The sequence below is a fragment of the Monodelphis domestica genome, chromosome 1 (genome assembly GCF_027887165.1).
Source record: "Monodelphis domestica isolate mMonDom1 chromosome 1, mMonDom1.pri, whole genome shotgun sequence".
Lineage (NCBI taxonomy): Eukaryota > Metazoa > Chordata > Mammalia > Didelphimorphia > Didelphidae > Monodelphis > Monodelphis domestica.
Genome location: NC_077227.1, coordinates 29,811,790 through 29,835,151, shown reverse-complemented (window position 1 = coordinate 29,835,151; position 23,362 = coordinate 29,811,790). Strand labels below are relative to the sequence as shown.

The following is a 23,362-nucleotide window of genomic DNA, read 5'->3' as shown; positions in this document are numbered from 1 at the left end:
GGGTGAGTAAATTTGTGACTGCAGAAAATATGTTTCACTACAGTGTCTTGGTTTTAAATCAAATATAAGGTGGTCGCCAGGGAAATATTCCCAATTATAAATATACCCAAGTCAACTGGGTTTTTATAGAGACTTTTAATTAATAATACAATAAGGAATCAAAGAAAGAGAGAAAGAGTAAGAAAGGAATAAGTATGAAGGGCCTTAAGCCAACATGGCCTAGACCTGAGTCTTAAGAGAGAGAGATGAGTCAGTCAGTCTTTTATCACTCACCACAAGGTCTGTCTAAGCATGGATTCTAGTGACAGAGTCTCCTCAGAGAGAGTTCCAGCCAGAGTCCTCCTCAAAGAGCCTTCCAGCCAGAGACTGTTTCAAAGGGCCTCTCTCAAGAGCCTCCAGAGGGACAGAGTCCCCTCAGAGGATCTCCAGCGAGACCTCCTTAGAGATTGTCCTCCAAGAGCTTCCCTTCTCCAGAGATCTTCAAAAGGATTCTCCAAAAGGATTCTTTCCTCAAGCGATCTTCCTCAAAAGGATTCTGCTTTTTCTTATATAGGGGGTTTTCTCCTATGTCACCTCCCTTAAGTCCTTACATCTACCAATCACAGTAGCCGTTTTCTAAAGGACTGCCCATTCTAAAAACACTGCTGGGTCGACTAATCCCTTTAGTAAGTTTGAATCAGAAAAACTTCTGAATAAGTTTTCACCTCTTTGCTCCTGGCAAGTTTACAAGTTGCCTGACCTTTAATAGGTACTTAGCACCCCATTGTATTAATTCTAAAAATAGGCATGGCTTAAAGAACTTTTTGCCTCACTATAAGTATGGGCCCAAGTACTTTCATTGTTTAGCCAGGAGTTCTCTCCTCTAAAGCAGTCCTAAGTATGGGTGGAGTAGAGGTCCTCCCATTTCTGATCCAAGTAGAGTTCTCACATTTTAGATGGGGAATGGTCCCTAATAGGGAATTGTCCCAATGAAAAATTCCCCAAGGGTGGAAATTTTAAACATTCACAAGTCTGAGAAATTTCAAGATTTACAATAAAGTGCCAGCCCAAGATTCAGGAAGACTCATCTTCTGGAGTTCAAATCTGGCCTGTGTAACCCTGGGCAAGTCACTTAACCTTACTTGCCTCAGTTTCCTTATCTGTAAAATGAGCTAGACAAGGAAATGGAAAACTATCTCAATATCTTTGCCAAGAAAACCCCAAATAGGGTCACAAAGAGTTGGGCACAGCTGAAACGATTGAACAAGAAAAGAAGGAACAAGTTTTTGCCTCAAGATACTTTTCAGTTTACTTTGTGTTTAAAGGATATACAACATACATAGGGAAAGGTAAATACAACTGCAAGGTGCATGAACTGCCCATGTAGAATGTGTATGCTTTGCCTAAATGAATGCTTTTGTTACTTTGGAATCTCATATGTACTTTTCCAAAGGAGACTTTGATTCTTGCCTGGAGTAGGACAGAAGAGCTCAAATCTGGTGGCCCTTTCTTGGAAAAGGAATCCTGGACTAGACTTGTATCTATCTGCTCCCTGAAATATTGCTATCTGGGGCATAATTTTTAGTTTTAAGCTTCTTTACTGGCTACCATTTTCCTTCCTTCCTTCCTTCCTTCCTTCCTTCCTTCCTTCCTTCCTTCCTTCCTTCCTTCCTTCCTTCCTTCCTTCCTTCCTTCCTTCCTTCCTTCCTTCCTTCCTTCCTTCCTTCCCTCCCTCTCTTTTCCCCTCCCTTTCTTAATCTTTCTCATTCTTTCTTCCTTTTACTCTCTCCTCCTCCCTCCCTCCCCATCCCTCCCTTCCCCCCTCTGTCTCTTCTTTTCTCCCTCTCTTTTAGTTTTTCTCTTTCATTTTATCTCTTTCCTCCTATTTCTCTCTCTCTCCCTCCTTCCTTCCCTCTCTCCCCCTCCCTCTTTCTCATCTGTCAATATGTCTGACATTTCTCTAAGCCTTTTCTCTCTTTCCAGGGGTCTCTCCCTAAAAAGAGTCTGGACCCATATGTGTCTCTCTTTGGAAGAAGTGAAAAATACTTCTCCTCTCCAAAGCTTGAGCATCAACTCTACCCTTCATAAGAGCCCGCAGGTCCAAATCTTCATTTTCTCCATTGATCTGTAATCTTGCTTAAACTGCAGCATGCAAAACTCCCCAAACGTGAAACCCAAGTTACATCACTTTGAAGAGGGAGAATACATTAACAACTGCAGTGGGCCAGGAGTAGAATGAGGGAAGGTTTTCCCTAAGAGAAAGATTAATCTTTTGAGTATTGAAAGAAGATCAGAATCCTGGAAGGTTAAATTAAAGAGGGAACAACATTATAAGAATTAGGGAGAGAGGAAGGGAGAAGGAGATGGTCTGTGGAACTACATAGGGGTGGCAGATGGAGCCCAGAGCTCAGAGAATCATTACTAGTTCCATGTAACTAGAATATAAAAGGTATAAAGGAGGATACACGAGAGAGTCACAGTCAGATGGTGGTAGACATAAATACCAAACTAAGGACTTTTCATTTTATCCTAGAGGTAACAGGGAGCCACTGAAGTTTCTTGAGCAGAGGAATAACATGGTCAGACTTGGGTTTTAGGAAGATTTTTTTTGGTAGCTGTGTAGAGGATGGCTTGGAGAGAGAAAGACCAGAAACAGGGAGACTAAATGGGCTGTTTAAATAGTAGAAGAGAAAGGTGATAAGAGCCTATATGAGGGTGATGGCTGACTGAGAGCAAGTGGAGAGGAGGTGGGAGAGATTTTATGCAAGAAGACTCAGTAAGACTTAGGAACTGACTGAACTTGGTGATTGAGAGGAGTCAAGGATGACTGGGATTTCAAAACTATATGACTGGAGAGAAGGTGGGATTCTCAATAGAAACAGGTGCAGTTGGAGGAGAAGCAAGATGGATAATGAGTTTCCTCTTGGATATGCTGAGTTTTAGATGCACTTGGGACATTCAAGTGGAGATGTTCAGATGACGTCACCAGTTGGGGAAACTGAACTAGATTTCAGAAGAGGAAGTAGAGTTCATATTGGAAGTCATGGGAACTCGCAGATCACCAAGGAATGGAATGTAATACAAAAATGGGGCTAGTGATGGGGGAAGGAGTCCTAAGATAGAAGTTTGGGGAAAGTCATACTTAGGTGGTAGTGGTGATGGAGGGGGGCAGTTTAGGGTCTTTCATGGTTCTAAGGCTCAAGTGGTACCTCTAGTGATTGGGTCATTTCACACTTGGTGCACCTGAACTTCCTCGTTGGAAATTCTTGATTCCAATGAAATTCCAGGTTGGATTAAAAAAAAAGATAATATTACAAAGTAAGGTTGTAAAGAGTCAGGCACACTGAAAAGGATGCTGACTTTAAAATCAGGACTTAAGCTCAAATCCTGTCCCTACCAATGACCACATCTGTGACACTGGACCAGGCACTTCCACTTTCTTAGCTTTGTTTTTTACTTCCCTTCCCATCCTGAACCCCCATGAAGGAGCTGGACTAGCTGATCAAAGTCCTATTTTAGCTTTTAAAATTCAGAGGGTCAACCTGGGGTCCATGAACTTAAAAAAACAACAACCTGAGAGCTATATTTCAATATAATTGATTTCCTTTGTGAGCTGATTTATTTCCTTTTTTCATTTAAAAACATTATTTTAAACGGAGATCTGTAAACTTCTCCAGACTACCAAAGGGGGTCTATGACACAAACACATTGAGATCCCGGCTTTAAAGGATCTCAAAAACTACAAATCCCAAAGATCCCGGCAGCCATTAGGGACTCATTTCCTTCCCTGCTGCCACCAGCCAATGAAAGGGAGAGCTGGCAAGAGTGTCTTATGACATCTGTGCTCATTAACTACTGAGCACCTTAAAACTGCTGGCTGCTGCCTGGAGCTCAGCGACTGAGATTGGAGGAAGTAGCCCAGGCTTTGTGGTTCTTGCTTGTTGGCTGGTGGAGATTAATCGATCACGCAGAATGGATGCAATCCTGAACTGTAGAATGGAGGATGTGGAAGATTTCTATGAGTTGTTGGGATGCGATGAACTCTCCACGGTAAGATTCTAGTTAAAATGGTTAATTTCCTCCTCTGGGAGCTGAGGGGGCGGGGCTAGCTCATCCCTCACATCCTTCTCGCTCTAGGGTCTGGGACTCCAAGAGCCTTTATGGTAACAATTCAAAGTTCAGAGCTTTTGGTTTTGTAATACAGTTATGTAGTTGGGATAACCTGGAAACTGCTGCTTAGAAAGCCCGTTATTTTATTACTATAATAAAAGACAATACTAAATAAAGGAAATACTAGAATAGAGTAATATTTACTATAGATAATTATATATTATAGGTAAACATATATTATAATATGTTCTAATAATATATTGTATAAATAATACAATACTATAATGTATAATAATATACAATATATTATTGTATAATATAATATACAATACAATAATATACAATATATTATTGTATAAATAATAGAATACTATAATGTATAATAATATACAATATATTATTGTATAATATAATATACAATACAATAATACAGAATATATTATTGTATAAATAATAGAATACTATAATGTATAATAATATACAATATATTATTGTATAAATAATACAATACTATAATGTAAACTTTTGCTATCTTGGAAAAAGATGACTTTCAATCTATTTTGGTTTCTTTACTTAAACATCCTGTTTAATGTTATAAGAGCTTCTAGAATACATCCATATATCTGCATATACACACCCATGCATTAAGTGCATATAACTGGTAACCTTGGAAGTGATTTTTAAGTATTGGAAATGAACATGATTTAGAAACAAAAGATTATACAGACATAAACACATATCTGCACACATACATACACACAAATATATTAAAAAACCCCTTACCTTCCACCTTAGAATCAATATTAAGTATTGGTTCCAAAGCAGAAGAGTAGTAAAGGCTAGGCAATGGGAGTTAAGTGACTTGTTCAGGGTCACACTGCTGGGAAGTGTCTGAGGTCACATTTGAACCCAGGACCTCCTATCTCTAGGCTTGACTCTCAATCCACTGAGCCACCCAGCTGACCCCAACACACACACATATTATAAAGAACAAGTCACATAAAGGGTATTCTCAAACATCTTCAAACCTCATAGATCCACACATCCAAACTCATGTTACTATCATTACATGGCATAGATTTTTCTAGGGCTCTTTGATTTTTATGTCTATTTAAATATATATTTATATATGTATATGTTTATATTATATATAAACAAATAGGTATATATCTAAAATATATGTATTTCAGATGCAGAGATTTGAGATATTTTAAAATCTTGGATAAAGTGCTGCTTTTAGGCCCCCTCAATTTCTGGTTTCTTCTGAGATCTCTTCCATCTCCACGATCTCTATCTGGTATATACATAGTTATTTGCATGAGAGTTGTCTCTCCCATTAGAATATAAGCTACTTGAGAGCAGGGACCGATTTTTGTTTTGTCTGTATCCCCAGCACTTAGTACAGTGCCTGGCATATAATCATTGCTTTCTTATTTGAATCAGACATATGCATGATTGAATTGAATTAAAAAATACTGCAGTGGGACAGGACAGAGCTTTTGTGTTCTTTGGTATACTTCCTCCACTAAAACAGATCAGCTTCTCCGTTCCTAGTAGACTTGGGGGAACTGGGGGCAACTGAAGGCTTAAATGACTTGCTTGGGGTTAGATCATATGTGCTAGAATTGGGACTTGAACTCAAGTTTTCTTGACCATCTTTCAGCCCTTTTTCTTTTCTTTCTTTTTTCTTTCTATTTTTCTTTCTCTTTATTTTATTTCAATAACAAATTTACACATACATTTTCCAAAGTTACATGATTCATGATGTCTCTTCTCCCCTCCTGGAGTTGATAAGCAATTCCACTGCTTCGCCCCTTTTGTTAATGTTAGGATTTCAAATTATTTAACCGAAGTTCCTTTGTAAAACTGGATGATTTCCTAAACAAATAGTTGGTGAAATTGCTGCTAAGGGTTCATTTGGCCCGTGACTAAAGGGAGACAGCTTACTTTGGTAGAAGGAATGCTGGATCTGGCATCTGAGGACCTCGGTTTGACTCTTCTGCTGAAATAGCTTTTGCCGGAGTGATTTGCTCTCTTTGGCCTGAGTTTGTTTATCTATAAAATATGGAGTTTGAACTCAGTGATCTCCGGTCCTCAGTTTTCCCATCTCTAAAATGAAGGGATTGGCTAATAAGAACTCTAAGGTGATTTCCAGCTTTAAATTGTTCGTCTGTACTATTGACAATATTAACTATTTAAGTTACAAAGGAGAGAGATAACTGGGAAATAATTTCCCCCTTTCCCTTCAAACAGTGTCTATCTGCTGCTTGCTCTCTTAATTAATTATCACTTACACAAAATGTAATCAACCAATGAGCATCTCTCTTGTAAATTCCCTTTAGAGGAGTGAATTGGGATAGAGGGAAGCTGGACACAGAGCCCAGAAGACCTGCCTTCAGATTTTGCTTCTGACCTAGACTGAGAAGTCACCCAAACTCTCAGGGCAGGCAACTTTTTAAGACTATAAGCTGCAGAACAGATGGCCATTTAGGAGTTTCTTCCCTTGGAGCTCCCTATATCAAGGAAATAATAGATCTGGGTCCTCCCCTCCTCATTCTCTTTAGAGACAGTGTTAAAATAATTAAATAGAAACTAAATATAAAAATAACAATAAAATATTGGATATCGTTAACAAAAACACAAGGACTAGAAACTTGTTCAAGTTCATTTAGGCTGCATGAACACTCAATTGAGTATTTATTTACTTAGCACCTACTATGGGCCAAGAAGTCCATTAGGCACCCAGGGTAGAAAACCCGAAGTGAAAGAGTTCCTGGTGTCTAAGAAGGAGTCAAAATATCACCTTTGGACTTACTGCTGAGCCTTTGAGTGATAAGCTATATTTCTTACCTCATTCAGATATTTAGCATGTCTACCTTCCCTCATAGTTTTGCCTCCATTTCTTCCTGTCCAGTCTTTTCTGCTTAGATTCAACTTAGATTAGAATTTTAATAAAATAAAATGATGAATGAGAAAACCCTCAACAAATTAAAACTTTTCTTTTATATAGAAAGCCAGAAAAAGTGAGGTATAATATGAAACCTTGACTCGATGGCATTCAGCTTGCTTTTAGAAATACATTAAATTTAATGTAGGGCTAACATTGCCCTGCTTGTCAGATTTCCCTTTTAAGCTTCATTCTCTTCTCTTCTGTGTATTTTAAAAAAATATTTCATTGACAGCCTTCTCTTTCCCCAGATTTTTTTTTTTGCATCATGGCTAATCCCTCTCCTCCTTTGTAACCAATATTTGTAATCAAGCAAAACAAATTTGTTTGTTTCAGTTAAGTCAGAAAGTGTATGTTTTTGATTCTGTACCCACCATCCACAACAATTGGAATGCTATAGCTTAAGCCTCCCATCAGTCATTGAACAAACACCAGAAAGGATATCTCTGACCTCAAAAAGCTTGTATTTTAGGGGGTAGATGGGTGGCTCAGTAGATTGAGAGCCAGGCCCAGAGATAGGAGGTCCTAGGTTCAAATTTGGCCTCAGATACTTCCTAGCTGCGTGGCCCTGGGCAAGTCACTTAACCCTCATTGCTTAGCACGTATTGCTTTTCAGCCTTGGAACTAATACACAGTAGTGGTTCTATTCTAAGATGGAAGGTAAGGGTTTAAAAAAAAAGCTTATATCTTATTGGTTGGGCTTGGGATTTAAAAGGTACAGATATTAAATGTAAAGTCATTTTGAATACATACAAAATAAATTGACCATTTAGCTAAAGTGAGATAAAGAGAAGCTATCTGAATAGTCACGTCACAATAGAGAGCTCTCTGGTCTTTGTCCACTAAAGGGAGGTTCTTTTTGAAGGCAAATGACAGTAATGGACAATTTTTATTTTATGTACAATTCTTGTATGATTATCACAATATCCCACTGTGGTAGGCACCAGAAGCATTTTTGTCATAGTTACCACAGTTGTATATTGTGTTCAAGTCTGGACACCAAATTTTAGGAAGGACATGTGTGAGCTGGAGAGCTTTCATCATTGGCCAAACAGGATGGTAAAGGGCCTAGAGATCCTGCAGGCCACATTGAAGGTCAGTTGAAGGAACTGGAGATATTGAGCTTGGAAATGAGAAAATTTGAACATCATTTTGTTGTTCAGTCAATTCATTTGTGTCCAACTCTTGGTGTGTAAATGCCCTGTTTGGATGCCAAAATGTAAATGACCCCACTGGGGGTCAGGACTAGGACCAGAGTTTCCCAGGTAAGGACAAGGGAAAATAATAAGAGGAAATACAAAGATTGAAGTTAGAGGGACCTTGCCTGTGGGTAAGGATGAGGGGAAAGATAAGAATCAAAGACACAGATGCAGTGTGGGGTCAGAAGGGTGTCACCATTGTTGTCGAGTAAGTACAAGTTTATTGCAAGCTGGTTACATCTTTTTAAGGTACATATCACAGAAATGAAAGCAATCCTCTGAGAAAAGTCCTTGGGAAAGTGTAACGAAAAATGTAGATGTGGCATCTGGGGTAGGTTCTAGGAATTGGGGTAAGATAATGATTCCAAGTGCCACCTGGGTTCATGGAACAGTCAGCTACATGTCTTGCCAGCAAGGACATGTATTGATATGTTAAGAACAAAGAAGGTGGAGTGGAGGACATTTGGACCCATTCTCAGATAGACTGTGAGATCTCAACCTCTGATGAGGGCACTCAGACCTTTATCTTAGATGGATCCAGAGTTATCAATCTCTGACATTGGTGAACCCATTTGGAGTTTTCTTGGCAAAGCTACTAGAATTGTTTGTCATTTCTTTCTCTAGCTCATTTGACAGATGAAGAAAATAAGGCAAATGGGTAAAGTGACTTGCCTAGGGTCACATAGCTAATAAATGTCTGAGGCTAATTTTGAACTTAGGACTTCCTAACTCCAGGTCCAGCGTTCTATCTACTTGGCCATCTAACTGTTGACCACAATAGCTGTCTTCCAGTACTTGAAAGGCAAATATCCCTCTGTCCTGGGGCAGAAGAATAGGGCCTGGTCTGCTTTGTTTTTGAGGACAAAACTGGGAGCAGAAGCCAATTTAGGTTCGACCCTAAGGAAAAATTTCATACCAAGTCAAGCTATCACCAAATGGAGTGGGCCACTTAGAGGGTAGCAACTCCCTGCTTTCTCAGGTCATGAAGCCAAGGTTGAATGACCCCTTTAAGGTTGTGTCTTTATGTCTATATTATGTCTAAAAAATTCTTGCCCAGGTGAAAGTTAGACTCTGTGGTCTCTGGGTGACATTCTTTCCATTCACTATTTTGTGACCTACAAAAGTAAGGAGTAGAAGACTTAAATGACTCCAAAGATAGGATATGTGGAATACAGGCCTCTCTTGCTCCCGCTACAAGTCTTTTCCTTACACATTCTGTCTCTCTAGAACATGACTTGTCTCATGAAGAGCTCACAGAGTTGACCGAAAAGAGACAAATGCTATCCATCACTAATCTTCCTTTTTTATTGAAATATCTGTTTCCTTTTAGGTTGAACAAATCCTGGCAGAATTTAAGATCAGAGCTCTTGAATGTCATCCTGATAAGAATCCTGAAGACCCCCAAGCAGGTAGTTTTTTTAATTGAAAAGTTTTAACATTTTTCTTTCTACAAAAATTAAAATTTATGTTGCTTGGCTTCACTTTAAGGAGAGAAATACCTTGTATTGAAGAATTTTTTTCAAGTTTTGGAAAGTTTTATTTATTTAATTAATTTAGAATGTTTTTCAATGGTTACAAGATTCATGGTCTTTCCCTCCCCTCCTACCCCCCTCCCATAGCTAATGTGCAATCCACTGGGTTTTACAGGTTTCATTGATCAAGACCTATTTCCATATTATTGATATTTGCACTAGAGTTTTTTTTTTAAAACAATATTTTATTTGGTCATTTCAAAACATTATTCATTGGAGACAAAGATCATCCCCCCCTAGAGTTTTTTAAAAAAGAAAAAAGCAAAAGCTAGAGTAGTCAAGGGAAAGTGAAGCAGAGAAGAGAAGAAAATGAAAGACCACATCATCTTATCAATACAGTCCATGGGGTTTTCTTGGCAAAGATAGTGGTTTGCCATTTCCTTCTCCAGTGGATTAAGGCAAATCAAAATTGTCTCTTGCCCCAGGGTCACATAGCTAGTAAATGTCAGGCTGGACTTGAACTCCAATCTTCCTGACTTCAGGCCCAGTGCTCTATCCACTGAACCACCTACCTGCCTTCATCTATTGCCTGTCAATACTAAATAGTAATATCGAGAATAAAGAGCAATAGAAGCATAGTGGCCTAGTGGTTGGTGAACTGACCTTAAAGCCAGGCAGATGTGGATTCAAGACTTACCTCTAATAAATATTGCCATTACCAACCTGCAACCTTATCTAAGAATTCCCTGTAACAGGTTTAGTTCATATCTTTTCTTATTTACCAAGATCTTCCTTAATTTCTAGGGATGCAAAAAAAAAAAGAGCAGAATTTTTCCTTCAAAGAGCTTAGATTCCAATAGGAGGACCTACCACATAGAAGGGAATGATGGCCATGGAAGCACCCTTTGATGCTTTGATTTGGGAAGTCACAGAGATGGGTCAGTGGAGCCACAGGGATTATAGGAAAATAGATTGAGTTGGAAGGGGCTTTAAAGGCGTAAAATGGTAATTTAACCCTTAAACAAGGTTTGTAGAATAGCAGTTTGCAATAGCTATTTCTCCTTGGCCAGAGAGAAAGATGATACCCTCAGGCCTGGAGCTCTGAAAACACAATCTGACTTTCTTTCTTTAAACACAGTATAGTTATTTAAGTTTGAGAACTAGGATTTGGGTAAGGATGGTGGGCTAGGGATGTCCCAGAGTCCTCTGACCTTGCAAAAGGTCTCTTTGGTCTTCTGCAAAGCTGAAGCTACACTTTCTACCTCTCTGCCTAATTTCAACCCCCTCTGTCTGGCTTCCTGGTCAAAGCCCACCAACAAAAGTCTTTGATGGAGTAGAGATCTTGGAGCTTGGCAGGATCTAGTGACCTGTGATAAGATCACCCAAAAGTTCAGGTGGAAGGTTGCAAAGATATAGTCCAGGTCAAATTGGGAAAGATGGTAAATGAAGTCTTCTGTGGGATTCAAAGATGTCTCTAGGAGGCAGATTTGCTGATTGGGAGTCCAACAGGACAGCAGGAACAATAGGATCAGTTTGGAAAGTAGAAAGCCAGACTAGAGTGAGAGCATAGTCCAACAGCTCTGTCAGGCTCACACCCTGCTCTCTCTCCCCTCCTGGCAGTTAACTGTTCCAGACCCCTGTTCCAGCATTCCAAATTCTCCTTCAGCCCACTCTGCCTCTTGCCTTCCAAGCAAACCTGCTTTCCTCACTCTTCCACACATCATTTCTTTCTGCATTTCATTATTTCATTCCTTCAAAAGTCACCTAGTCCAATTTCTTCATTTTATAAATGAGATAACTACAGTCCAGGTTGGCAAAGGGATTTGCCCAAGATCCCATGGCTAGTAAGTGTCAGAAGTGGGATTTGAACTCATCTCTAATTCCTGATGCAGTTTTCTTTTCAAAACTGTAGCATGTTGTGTTCTAGAGAGTTGGATGGGCACTTTATTTCCCTTTTAAAAAAATCTCTTTCCTTCTGTTTTAGTATCAGTCCTGTAACAGTTAAAATTTAGGGGAGATGGGAAGACTGAGGCAGGTAGAAATTAGTTTCTCTCTGCAAGAAGTATTATATTTTTTAGAGGTTTATTAAAGGTTAAAGATTAAAGAATATACAAGTAAGAAACATGTGCCTAGGCCAGAGGCCTAGACAAAATAACCTCACATCATGCAAGAGACGAGCCTGCTCCAAAACGGAAGTCCAAAAAGAGCCAAGAAACCCCCAAAAGCCTTTGAATCAGCTTAAATACCTTCTCGATCTCAGCCCAGGTGAGATTACAAGGCATTCTGGGGAAGTGGAGCAAAGGCTCATGGGGATTGTAGTCCTGTATTCGAGTCTATTTTTTACAGTCCTAAGGAAGAAGAATGGCAAGGGCTAGGCAATCAGGGTTAAATGACTTGCTCTGGGTTACAGAGCTGGGAAGTGTCTGAGTTTAGATGTGAACCCAGGTCCCTCTGACTTCAGACCTGATACTCTATCCAATGTGCTACCTACTTGCCCTGACACTTTCTTTCCTGAAGCATCGTTAATATTGGTTTGGTTATTGATTTCAGAGCAAGAAGTGGAAAGTGGAGGCATGGTGGTGGTGGTGATGATGCAGCATGATAGATGGCAAAGGCAGCAGTTTTTATGTCCGACTCACCAGTCAGGACAGCATGTGTGGTTCTAACCCTGAGTATGTTGGTACTGAGGGAGGGTATGGTGTCAGGAGGTTCAGGAGAAGCAATGGCAGAGTGGATGGAAAGTAGATAGCTGGGCTGGGTGATCAAAGGGTTCTAAGCTAAGCTCCTTTACTTCATGTTGTTTGGCTATCTCCATCAGCAAAATGTGAGCCAAATACTACTACAAAGTAGTTTGTTTACCTTCTTGTCAGAGGAGTTAAGTAACTTACAATTAAGGTTAATGTCCTTGAACAGAAATAGTAATGCAAGTATAAATATTTGAGAAGCACTTTCAAAACAAAGCAGATTTTTTAAAATGAAACTTGACCTGTGGTAGTATCTACAGGGTTCTGGAAAACATCAGAGCACATCACAAATCTTTCCTGATCCTTGTCACTTCTGGTTGTCATGGAAACAGGCTTTGCAATATTCCTGGCTCAACAGATCTGGAGACTAAATAAATATTGTTTTAAGTGGGAAAGTACAACCATGTTCACATCTTCTCTTGAAGGATTAAATAAAATTGGCGACTCATTCTATCAGTGGAAATTAGTCATCATGTTAGAACTTATTATAGAACCTACTCTGACATTCTGGGATGCTGAGACCTTGGCCCTGCAGGGACCTTAGAGATGACTTAGTCCAAACCCCTTATCTTACAGAGGAGGAACCTGAGACTCAGAGAAGAAAAGGGTCTTTCCTCATATATATTCCAAAGGAATTAGAACTAGAAGAGACCTCTGAGATCATTTAGTCTAAGACTGACCTTCATTTTATAGATGAGAAGGGTTTTTCCCAAAATCACCAAATCCAGTGCTTAATTCATTACTTTATGTAAATTTTATCTAATTTAACACTAGAAAGACTAGACATATCAATACCATTATTTGATGGAAGTTTTTATTAAAATTTTTTTTACTATAATTTACAAGTTCTCTTAGCAGAACCTTTCTTCCTTCCTTCCTTCCTTCCTTCCTTCCTTCCTTCCTTCCTTCCTTCCTTCCTTCCTTCCTTCCTTCCTTCCTTCCTTCCTTCCTTCCTTCCTTCCTTCCTTCCTTCCTTCCTTCCTTCCTTCCTTCCTTCCTTCCTTCCTTCCTTCCTTCCTTCCTTCCTTCCTTCCTTCCTTCCTTCCTCCCTTCCTTCCTTCCTTCCCCCCATTCCCCCCTCCCTTACCTTCCATCTAAGAATCAGTACTGTATATTGGTTCCAAGGCAGAAAAGCAGTAGGGCCTAGGTAAGGAGGTTAAATGATTTTCCTAGAGTCACATAGCTAGAAAGTTTGAACCTAGAACTTGCTGTCTCTAGACCTAGCTTTCAATCAACTGAGCTACCTGTTTGCTCCCTAAATTTACTTTCAATAGAAATCATTATAAGGAGATATTATAATTTTATTTAGAAATAAAAATTTTCATCCTACTATTCCTAGTATATAGTTTGGCATTTCAGAATATTGTTTATATTTTAGGCCTTCTAGAATACCAATTTAACTAAACTGGGAAAGATATTAATTTCTGCAAGCTAAAAAGGTTTCATGCTTTTCTGAGGTTAAAAAAGCATTATGCTTTTAAATGATTTTTTTTTAGGATTCCCCCAATCAGATAGGCATTTTGTTTTAATTAGCCTTCTCTACTGTAAATATATGTATGTTTATATCTGTTTATGTATTTATATGCATACATATATAGGCATGCATTTTGTTTTTCTATCAGTCATTTTTGGATCTATCCTTCATTTCTTTCCCCCTCTCCTAGCCACTCTATCTTCCTTTGTAAAAAAGACAAATCAAGATTCCTCAGTGTATGTACTGGACTGGATGGCTGCTGAGATCTTACCCAATACTCAAAATTTTCAATTCCATGAAAAACAGTTAAGTAAAACCAACGAACCTACAAACCAGCTCTGCCAGCAGATGCAGCATTTCTGCATTCATTGTCATCCTTTCCAGAAATGAGGGCAGTTCATTTCCTCCCGATGGATATTTGAGTAGGTCTGAAATCCTGAACATAGCAGCGATCGGTGTCATCATTCAGATCTAAAAGTGATTGGACCCAGAATGAGTGAATTGGAATCTGTAGTTGGTTTAGTTGCTGTTGATTCTTGCTTACTTTTGAAGCAGCTAGTTTGGGAAACCATGGAGTCCTTTTCCACACCATATAAATTGGCCACTGCAGACCAACATAGAAAGAAATGATTTAAAAAAAATTAACTGCTCATATAAATTTCTTAATAATTTAAAGATGACAAAATATTTTCCTCCCAATGACCTTGTGAAGTAGGAAATATAAGTGTCATGATTTCTATTTTGCTGATGAAGAAAAGAAGGTTTAGAGAGATGGAATATTTGAATAAATCAATAGGCATTTAATAAGTGCCTACTATGAGCAACAGGCATGTAGGACACCAAAATAAGAAATTTTGCCCTTTGGTCACTTGACCCCCATTGCCTAGCCCTTACCACTCTTCTGCCTTGGAGCCAATACACAGTATTGACTCCAAGATGGAAGGTAAGGGTTTAAAAAAAAAAAAGAAAAAATATTTGCCCTTTGGGAGCTTGCATTCCACCAGGGTCAAACAAAATGTTCAGAGATAAGTAAATTTCAGTTAGATCTATTTTTTTAATCAGTTCTCCATTTTCTAAATCTGTAAGATCCCTACCTGGGTCTGTCTCTGTCTCTATATTGTTGGAAGATCTGTGATTTCATTGGGGTAGGGAACACCAAATGCAGATATTTGCAAATAAAAGCTTTATGGGAGGGGAGAGGAGGCACTAACAATGAGGAGAATCACTAACAGGTCTTTTGAGTAGAGTCTTATACTCATGTATACATTGTATGCATGTATACATCACTACAAATGGTGTCAAGGTCCTACTTAAATATATAGTTGCAATGAAACTGGGCAGAAAATGCCACTTTTGCACTCCTGGTGCCCAGGCTCCTGGCACACTCTCCCAAACCCTCCTAGCATGGGCAGATAGGTCCCCATAAACAGGAGAGCTTCCCCCACCCCCAGGATTCTAGGGAACCTTAAGAGACTAGGGTGTCTTTTTTTCTCCATTTTTTTTTCAGTTACATGGGGAAACAATTTTTTGACAATTATTTTTTGACATTTAAAAATTCAAGTTTTCATGCTCCCTCCCATCCCTTCCTCCCTGAGGCAATGAATAGTCTGATGTAGGTTATAGGGGTATCTTTCTAATGCAGTGACTTACAAGCCCCTAACAATATGCTTTTCCATGGATTATCAGATTATATCAATTAGGCAGCCGGATTTAATTAGCTTTTAGGAACTGGTATTTATGGCGATAATGCAATAAATTGTCGACATGGAATCTAGGAATCTTAATAGTTCTGTGTTTTTTCCAGTTAACAAAATATTGTTGGTACAAAAACATTCCTTTAAACCAGAGGCATTCTCTCCCAGAAGTACATGCAGAGGGGAGAGCTGGGTAGCTCAGTGGATTGAGAGCCAGGCCTAGAGATGGGAGGTCCTAGGTTCAAATTTGACCTCAGACACTTCCCAGGTGTGTGACCCTGGGCAAGTCACTTGACCCCCATTGTCTAGCCCTTACCACTCTTCTGTCTTGTAGCCAATACACAGTATTGACTCCAAGATGGAAGGTGAGGGTTTAAAAAAAAAAAAAGAAGTACATGCAGATCTGGGGGAAAACAGGCTCAAATTCAGAACACGTCTGGCAAATGTTATCATTTAAAGGCAGCTTCAGGTCTTTCCTCCTGTTTTTGAGGCCCTCCCTCATGAAGTCCCTTAGACACACTGTAGCTTTCTGTTGGGTTCCTTGTATAGTCCTGAAACTACCTTTGCTTCAGTGTATTTAGTCTGTCTTGGTATCCACCCCATTTCCTCTCCAACCTCTGAGAAAGACACTCCATAGAACAGATATTTTTAAAAAGACAATCGAGAAAAAAATCAGCAAAACTATTCAATGTGTTGAAAGAGTCTGAAAATATAGGCAGTGTGCCATACCCAGATCTTACCTGTACAAAGGAATGCAGTGGTGATGTCTTTTTATATTTTTTAACTTGGAGCCAATCTCGTTCTTTGTAATTTTGCAACATTTCTTTCTATTATTTTGGGGTGCTTTTCTTCTCCATTTACATTGGCCTACTCATGGGGAATATTGGTTTCTTGACTTTGCTTACTTCATTCTGAATCAGTTCATGTGAGCCCTTCTTTGATCTTCAGTATTTATCTTGTTTCTTTCGGCACAGTAATTTTACATTAATATATCACAATTTGTTCTGCCATTCCTTGATTCATTGGTATTGACTTTGTCTTCAATTCTTTGCTACCACAAAAAAAAAATGCTGCTATAAATACTTTGGGATAGATTTGAACTTTCTTTTTCTTTTTCAGAGTAGCCAATAACATTTTTTTTTCATTTCAATATGCCCTAAGTTTTTTTTTTTTACTTTCTTTTAAAAATATGTGGAAATAATTTTTTATAATTGTTTTCTCACATTCTGTGATTCAGATTCTCTCCCTCCCTCCACCCCTCTTCCTGAGGTGGCAAATGGTCTGTTATAGGTTATACTAGTGCCTTCATGCAATAAATATTTCCATATTTCCAATGCTCTGAAAAAGACACATATCACACATACAATAAAAAGGAAAGGAAATGAAGGAAATACAATGAATGATAGCATGCTTTGCTCTTCAATCAGATTCCAACATGAACTTTCTTTCTTTTATCAATGACCTCTATGGGACTCATGGAATCTCTGGGTTTGGATTCCTCTTTAGTCTGGATTTTCCTTTTGTTTCCATTGTAGTAATTTTACGCGTTGACTTTTGGGGTTTCTCATTTTACCCGCCATCTTCCTCTGTTTCTCTGATTCCCTTATTTCTCTGATTTCTTATCATGCAATATTATTCCATCACATTCATACTCAAATAGATCCATTATTTCCTCTATTTGGAAATTCCTTCTAGTAATGTAAGCCTTCCCATTCTGTAGGACTCTCCTGTAGTCTTTCATTCTACTAGGGAAGATCACACATATAAGGGAATTATATTATAAACTTCTTGAGGGCAGGGGCTGTCCCCTCCCCCCCATTTTTGTGTTCTCTAATGCTTAGCACAATGCCTGGCACATACATTTTTATTGATTGATTGATTGAATGGTGGCCAGGGAAGGGAGTTTTGATCTGGAAAGTTATAGAGATTGCAAGTGGAGCAATAGCAAAGAGCACAGCTCTATCATTTCCAGTGGAAGGGTTGGTTTGATTACAGTTCTCAGTACAAGAAGTGGAAAGATGATAGAGGTATCACTCAGGGAAGGATATGGGGGTAGATATGACTAGGGGAATGAGTCTGTGTGGTTTCAGGGAATTAAGAATGGAGTAACTTAATTCCTTTCGACTCTGGGCTAGTTTGGAGGGTGAGTGGATGCACCAGCAGGGCAGAAAATTGATTGCATCATTACAGGAGTTTTGCAATTTTCGGAAGGCGATCCATCCCGCTGTACAAATCAATTCTTAAGTCACAGATCTTCAAAATTAATGTAATTTTAAAATTAAAAGTTACTTTTTCTTTTCTTCCCACCTCCTCTCCCCATTGAGGGGGGGAAAAGCCCAAGAAAAACAAAGCCCTTATAGCAAAAATGCAGTTGAACAAAATAAATTCTTTGGCTAAAAATATTTATGTCTGATTCTACTTCTTGGATCCATTGCCTCTTTAACAAGAATGACATCCCAGAGTTTTATTGACCCATTACCTAGTCAATGAACATTCACTTTATTTCTAGGTCTTTGCTTTCACAAAGAATGCAGCTATTGATATTTTGGTATTGATTAGGTATTTGTTTTTCCCCCTCGACTTCTTTGGAGTTTATGCTTAGCTGTAGTATCACTGGGCCAACAGGTACAAATCTTAGTCATTTTCCTTAGGTAATTCCAAATTGGTATGTAGAATGATTATACTAACTCACAGCTTTGCCAGCAATATATCTATCTTTCCATAGCCCCTCCTATGTTGATTCAGTGCCAGGATTTTTATAAATTCGCTTGCCAAATCATAACAGCTTCCTTTGAATAACAGTTTTCTATATGCATTAATTTATATAATGTCTTTATGGATTAAGGCAAAGTGATTATTATTAATTCATTCTTGAAAATAGTCCATAACTAAAGGAGAGGCAGTTTGGTGCAATGGAAAGAGGCAATTTAAGTTTGAATCTTTTTTAAAACCCTTACCTTCTTCTTAACTATCAATTCAAAAAGTGAAGAGAGGTAAGGGCTACACAATTGGGATTAAGTGACTTGCCCAGGGTCTCATGGCTAGGAAATGTCAGAGGTCAAATTTGAACCCAGGTCCTCTTTACTCCAGGCCTTGTGTTCTATCCCCTGTGCCATCTCATTGTTCCTCTGAGTTTGAATCTTGCTTCTGCTACTCAGTACCCGAATGCCCTTGGACAAATGACCTCATCTCCTTGGACCTCAACTTGCTCATCTGTCTTACGGAGCATTTGGACTAGAGAATTTCTAATGTCCCTTTGAGCTCTAAATGTGTCCTTGATATACTTCAAAGGGCAACTCAGATAGCCTTTAGCAGAACTGATGTACTCCTGACCTTGAGCGTACTTCATGGTATAGCCAAGGTCTGTACCAGTTGGGCCTCCAAAGTGGCTACACTTGTTTTGCACGTCTGCTCTATTTTGTTAACCATAAATTGTGGATGGGTAAGTTTGCAGAATATGCAGATGTCTCTTTCCCTTGGAACCTTAAACCTCCACAGCACACACATTGCCATGCCTTACTAATCAGCACCATCCAGCTTTTCAATGATTCAGTGATCTTAACATGGCAGAACTTAGAAATGAGGCAGTGACAGAGACTGGTCATGGTGAACCGGGAAAACAAACCTCGATGCCCTTCCAGCTCCATGGCAGAGCCTAGGTTGATGCCTTTGGTTTTATTGTCTCCTTTGAGTCTTCGCTATGATTTATTCCTGCAATTGATTAACAGAAACCCATTTTCTGCAAATGGGAATATGTTTATCTCATATGATTCATTTGATGACTTCATACATCGAAAGACATACATCAAATGAAACTGGCTTTTATCTTCTACAGTGGGGGGGGGGGGTGGGGGGGAGAAAGGAAGAGAGAGAAAAGGGAGAACTGCTTGGCAGCAAAGATAACCTGGCCTTTGATCTTTGCTTATCAGTGTTGCTTGGTGATTGACATCAACTCAGGTTCAAACTCTCCTGCTGGAAAATCCAAATGATAACGTCTCCAACTTGTACTATTCAAGAGTGACTCATAAACGTTAGCAATGTTTATGGTATCTAGGCCTATGGAAAGAGGGAAATTTCAGCCTGGTGGACACACACCCAACTGGACAAATGCTAATCAAGCCCCTATTGTGTGACCCTAGAGGAAGAGTTCTTAACCTGGGAATCCACTGACCTTCAAGGGGCCTGGGGGATTGATGTCAGAGAGCTCCTGGATTTGAATGAGAAAAAGGAGAGCTTTAGAGTCATTAACTTATAACTGAAGTTTAGCATTTTCTTCAATGATGAATATAGTGAACAAACTTTATTCGAGATGTCCAGGGACTTTGCCAGATTTCCAATGGGTTCAAGATGCCAAGAAGGTTGAGAACTCATGCTCTAAACTACTCTGCTATGCCCTGGAGGAGATGCAGAGCTTAGAGAAGTTTAGTAGGGGGATGAGACATACAGATATATATGTATGTAACATAACACAGCCGGGGCACTTCCTCTACTCCTCTAAAGTCTGGATTCATATGTGTGTACTGGTTCTTTTTTCTTTTTTTTAAACCCTTACTTTCCATCTTATAATCAATACTGCTTATTGGTTCCAAGGTAAGGGTTAGGCAATGGAGGTTAAGTGAGTTGCCTAGAGGTACACAGGTTGGAAGTTTCTGAGGTCACATTTGAACCCAGGACTTTCCATCTCTATTCCTGGTTCTCAATTCACTGAGCCACCTAGTACTGGTTCTAGACCTGGGTCAGGGGAATAACGAGGTCAGACTATTTAATATACACTTGTTAATTGATTGATCATTCTCCAAACTTAAGATGCCATTTACTAGGCAGCTTAATGACATAGAGGATAGAGTTCTGGATTTAGACCTGGAACCAGAAAGACCTGAGTTCAAATCTAGCCTCGGATACTAATTAGTTGTCTGACCCTGGGCAAATTACTTGACTTCTATCTGAATTAATTTTCTCAATTATAAAGTGGACATAATAACCCAAAATTTGTTATTACATGTAATGTAATAATGTAAATAATGTAATAATGTAAAAAAAACTAATTTAGAAAATCATTTCACAACTGAAGCATCATGGCTAGTGTTCAGTAGATCACTGCAGAATTGATTTGGAGTGTCACTTGATTCATTTATACTTGTTTCTCCTCCTTTCTCCCATTATTCCCATTTGGTTGCTTGCCTTAATCTATTTTATTCTATCCAAGAACCAAAGAAGATTCAGAGAATCACATCACTGTACCCATAAATAAGGAGGCTTATGGGTGGGTCTGCTTGTGAGCAATTTCTTTCTGTTATATACATTGGGTCAAAAGCATAGAAAGGAGTTTAAGGACTTAAGATAACTTCACAAGAGAAAAGTGTTTTTCATTTGCCTTTTTCCCTCCAGTGGAGAATTTTCAGAGGCTCCAGAAGGCCAAGGATATCCTGACCAATGAGGAGAGTCGGGATCGTTATGATTACTGGAGGAGAAGCAGGATTCCTATCCCTTTCCACCAATGGGAAGCTCTGAGTAACTCAGTCAAAACGGTAGGTTTCTCTCTTTGATGATCGTGTGGTGTATGAGATGCTAAGCACTACTATAGAATAGATCTTTGTCTTTCTTTAAAGAACAATGGTAGGGGAGAAAACTGAGTCTGGGGAAAAGGGGACCATGTTGTAAAATGCATCATTATACTATCTATAACACATGCTGGATTTGGAGTTGGGGTGCAAGGTTCAAATCTTGTCTTTTCCACTATTGTCATGGTAATCTGGTCACCTCAGACTCCCTTGAGATTATCTGGACTACTTTGGCTGTTCAAAAATTGTGTCTCCCCAGTCCCATTGGCTCTACCATTCAGTGAAAAGGATCATAAGAAAGAACCTCAGAGGTTACCTAATTCAATCTCCTTCTTTTTATACCTGAGGAAACTGGGTACTAGAAATTTACCCAAGATTCCACAGATAGCACGTGGTAGAACTGAACTATCACTTGAATTGAGCAGAAAAAAAATTGGCTAAGGGTGCAGCTGGGTAGCTCAGTGGATTGAGGGACAGGCCTAGAGACAGGAGGCTCTAGGTTCAAGTCTGACCTTAGATACTCCCCAGCTATGTGACCCTGGGCAAGTCACTTAAATCCCCTTGCCTAGCCCTTACCACTCTTCTGCCTTGGAACCAATACACAGTATTGATTCTAAGATGGAAGTTAAGTGTTAAAAAAAAAAGAAAAAAATTGGTTAACACAAGAAATTGCCTTAGATACTCAAGCTGCTAACAAATAGTCAATATATTCTACCCATAATAAATGCCTTTTTCAGGGCAGAAATTTTCTCTTTAGGCCAGCAATAGTTGTCATGTTTCCTTGTTCATTCTACATGTGGCACATTCAAGAATAATTTATATGAGGGCATTGGCTAGGAGCTAACTGGAATTGATTCTGATTTTGAAAAGCCCCAAGGGGTGTGGTTTATTCCTCTATACTTTGCATAACTGCCAGAGGCATCTATTTTTCTATGGGGACTAACCAAGGAGCTTTCCTCATGAATCTATATTGATTTTGCAAGACTCTTCCAGGTGAAGGTCTAAAAATAGCTGAAAATATTACTCATTCCATTTCGATTTTTGACTGCAATAATCACAGGCACACACCAGTTATTTGTAAGCTATATTTTGCTAGATGCCCACTTTTGACAATGGGTCTTCATTTAACCTCAGCTGGGGTTCAATCTATCAATAAGCATTGTAAGTACTATATGTTAGGCTCTGTGATAAGTGCCAAAGAAGCAAAGAGAAAAGTTCCTTTCCTCAAGGAGTCATATTCTTAAAAACAAAAACCAAACCCTCCCTCCCACTTTCCTGCCTGCTCTGGAAACAAAATAAAATCTTTGTAACAAATATACATTGTTGGGGCAGCTAGATAGCTCAGTAGATAAGAGTGCCAGATAGATTTGGGAGGACTTGGCTTCAAATTTGGCTTCAGAAATTTCCTAGCTGTGTGATCTTGGATAAGTCATTTAACTCAGATTGCTTAGTTCTTGCCATTCTTCTATCTTACAGAGACAGAAGACAAGAGTGTACACATTCTTGTATATACAGTTTAAGCATATACTAAGTATACACAGTTAAGCAAAACAAAAATGTTTAATTCTGCATATTTAGTCAATTTCCTCTTTCAGGAAGTGGATAGCGTTCATTACTGGTTCTCTGGAATCATGTCTGGGGACTGCTTTGATAAGAGTCTGAAGTCTCTGAAAGTGGTTGATTTTTCCAATGTTATTATTGTATCCAGTTCTGCTCTCTATTCTGTATCTGTTCCTACAAAGGTTTCTCTGAACCTTCCCCTTTATCATTACTTAGAGGGAGAGATAACATTGTTACCTTCTAATGGGAGAGATCACATTTTAATATATAGATGCACAAATAAGATACATTTAAAGCAGACACAAAGTAAACTTGCATGGGGAAGCACTGTTCTGGGTGGACCAAAAAGGGCTTCCTGCAGGTATTACTTGGGCTGATTCCTGAGGGAAATTATAGATTTCAAAAGACGGAGGTGTACAGTGTGAGATTTAAAATAGTGAAGCCCATAAACTGTAGTGAGTTAAAATGGTGGAAGATATAAATTGTGATAGATATAAGAGAGGGTGAGTAAATTTGACCGCAGAAAATATGTTTCACTACAGTGTCTTGGTTTTTAAATCAAATATAAGGTGGTCGCCAGGGAATATATTCCCAATTATTCAAATACCCATGTCAACTGGGT

The 23,362-nt window shown here is 39.0% G+C and overlaps 1 protein-coding gene across 1 annotated transcript in view; it reads left to right on the top strand.

Annotated features, from left to right (window-relative positions):
- The first annotated feature begins 3,808 nt into the window (after positions 1–3,808).
- The window catches only part of DNAJC12 (DnaJ heat shock protein family (Hsp40) member C12), a 35,455-nt gene continuing 15,901 nt past the window's right edge, over positions 3,809–23,362 (top strand). Inside the window, 3 exon segments of the mRNA XM_001362560.3 lie at positions 3,809–4,029; positions 9,566–9,644; positions 21,008–21,147. Coding sequence (XP_001362597.2) covers positions 3,952–4,029; positions 9,566–9,644; positions 21,008–21,147 — 297 coding nt within the window. The 5' untranslated portion in view covers positions 3,809–3,951.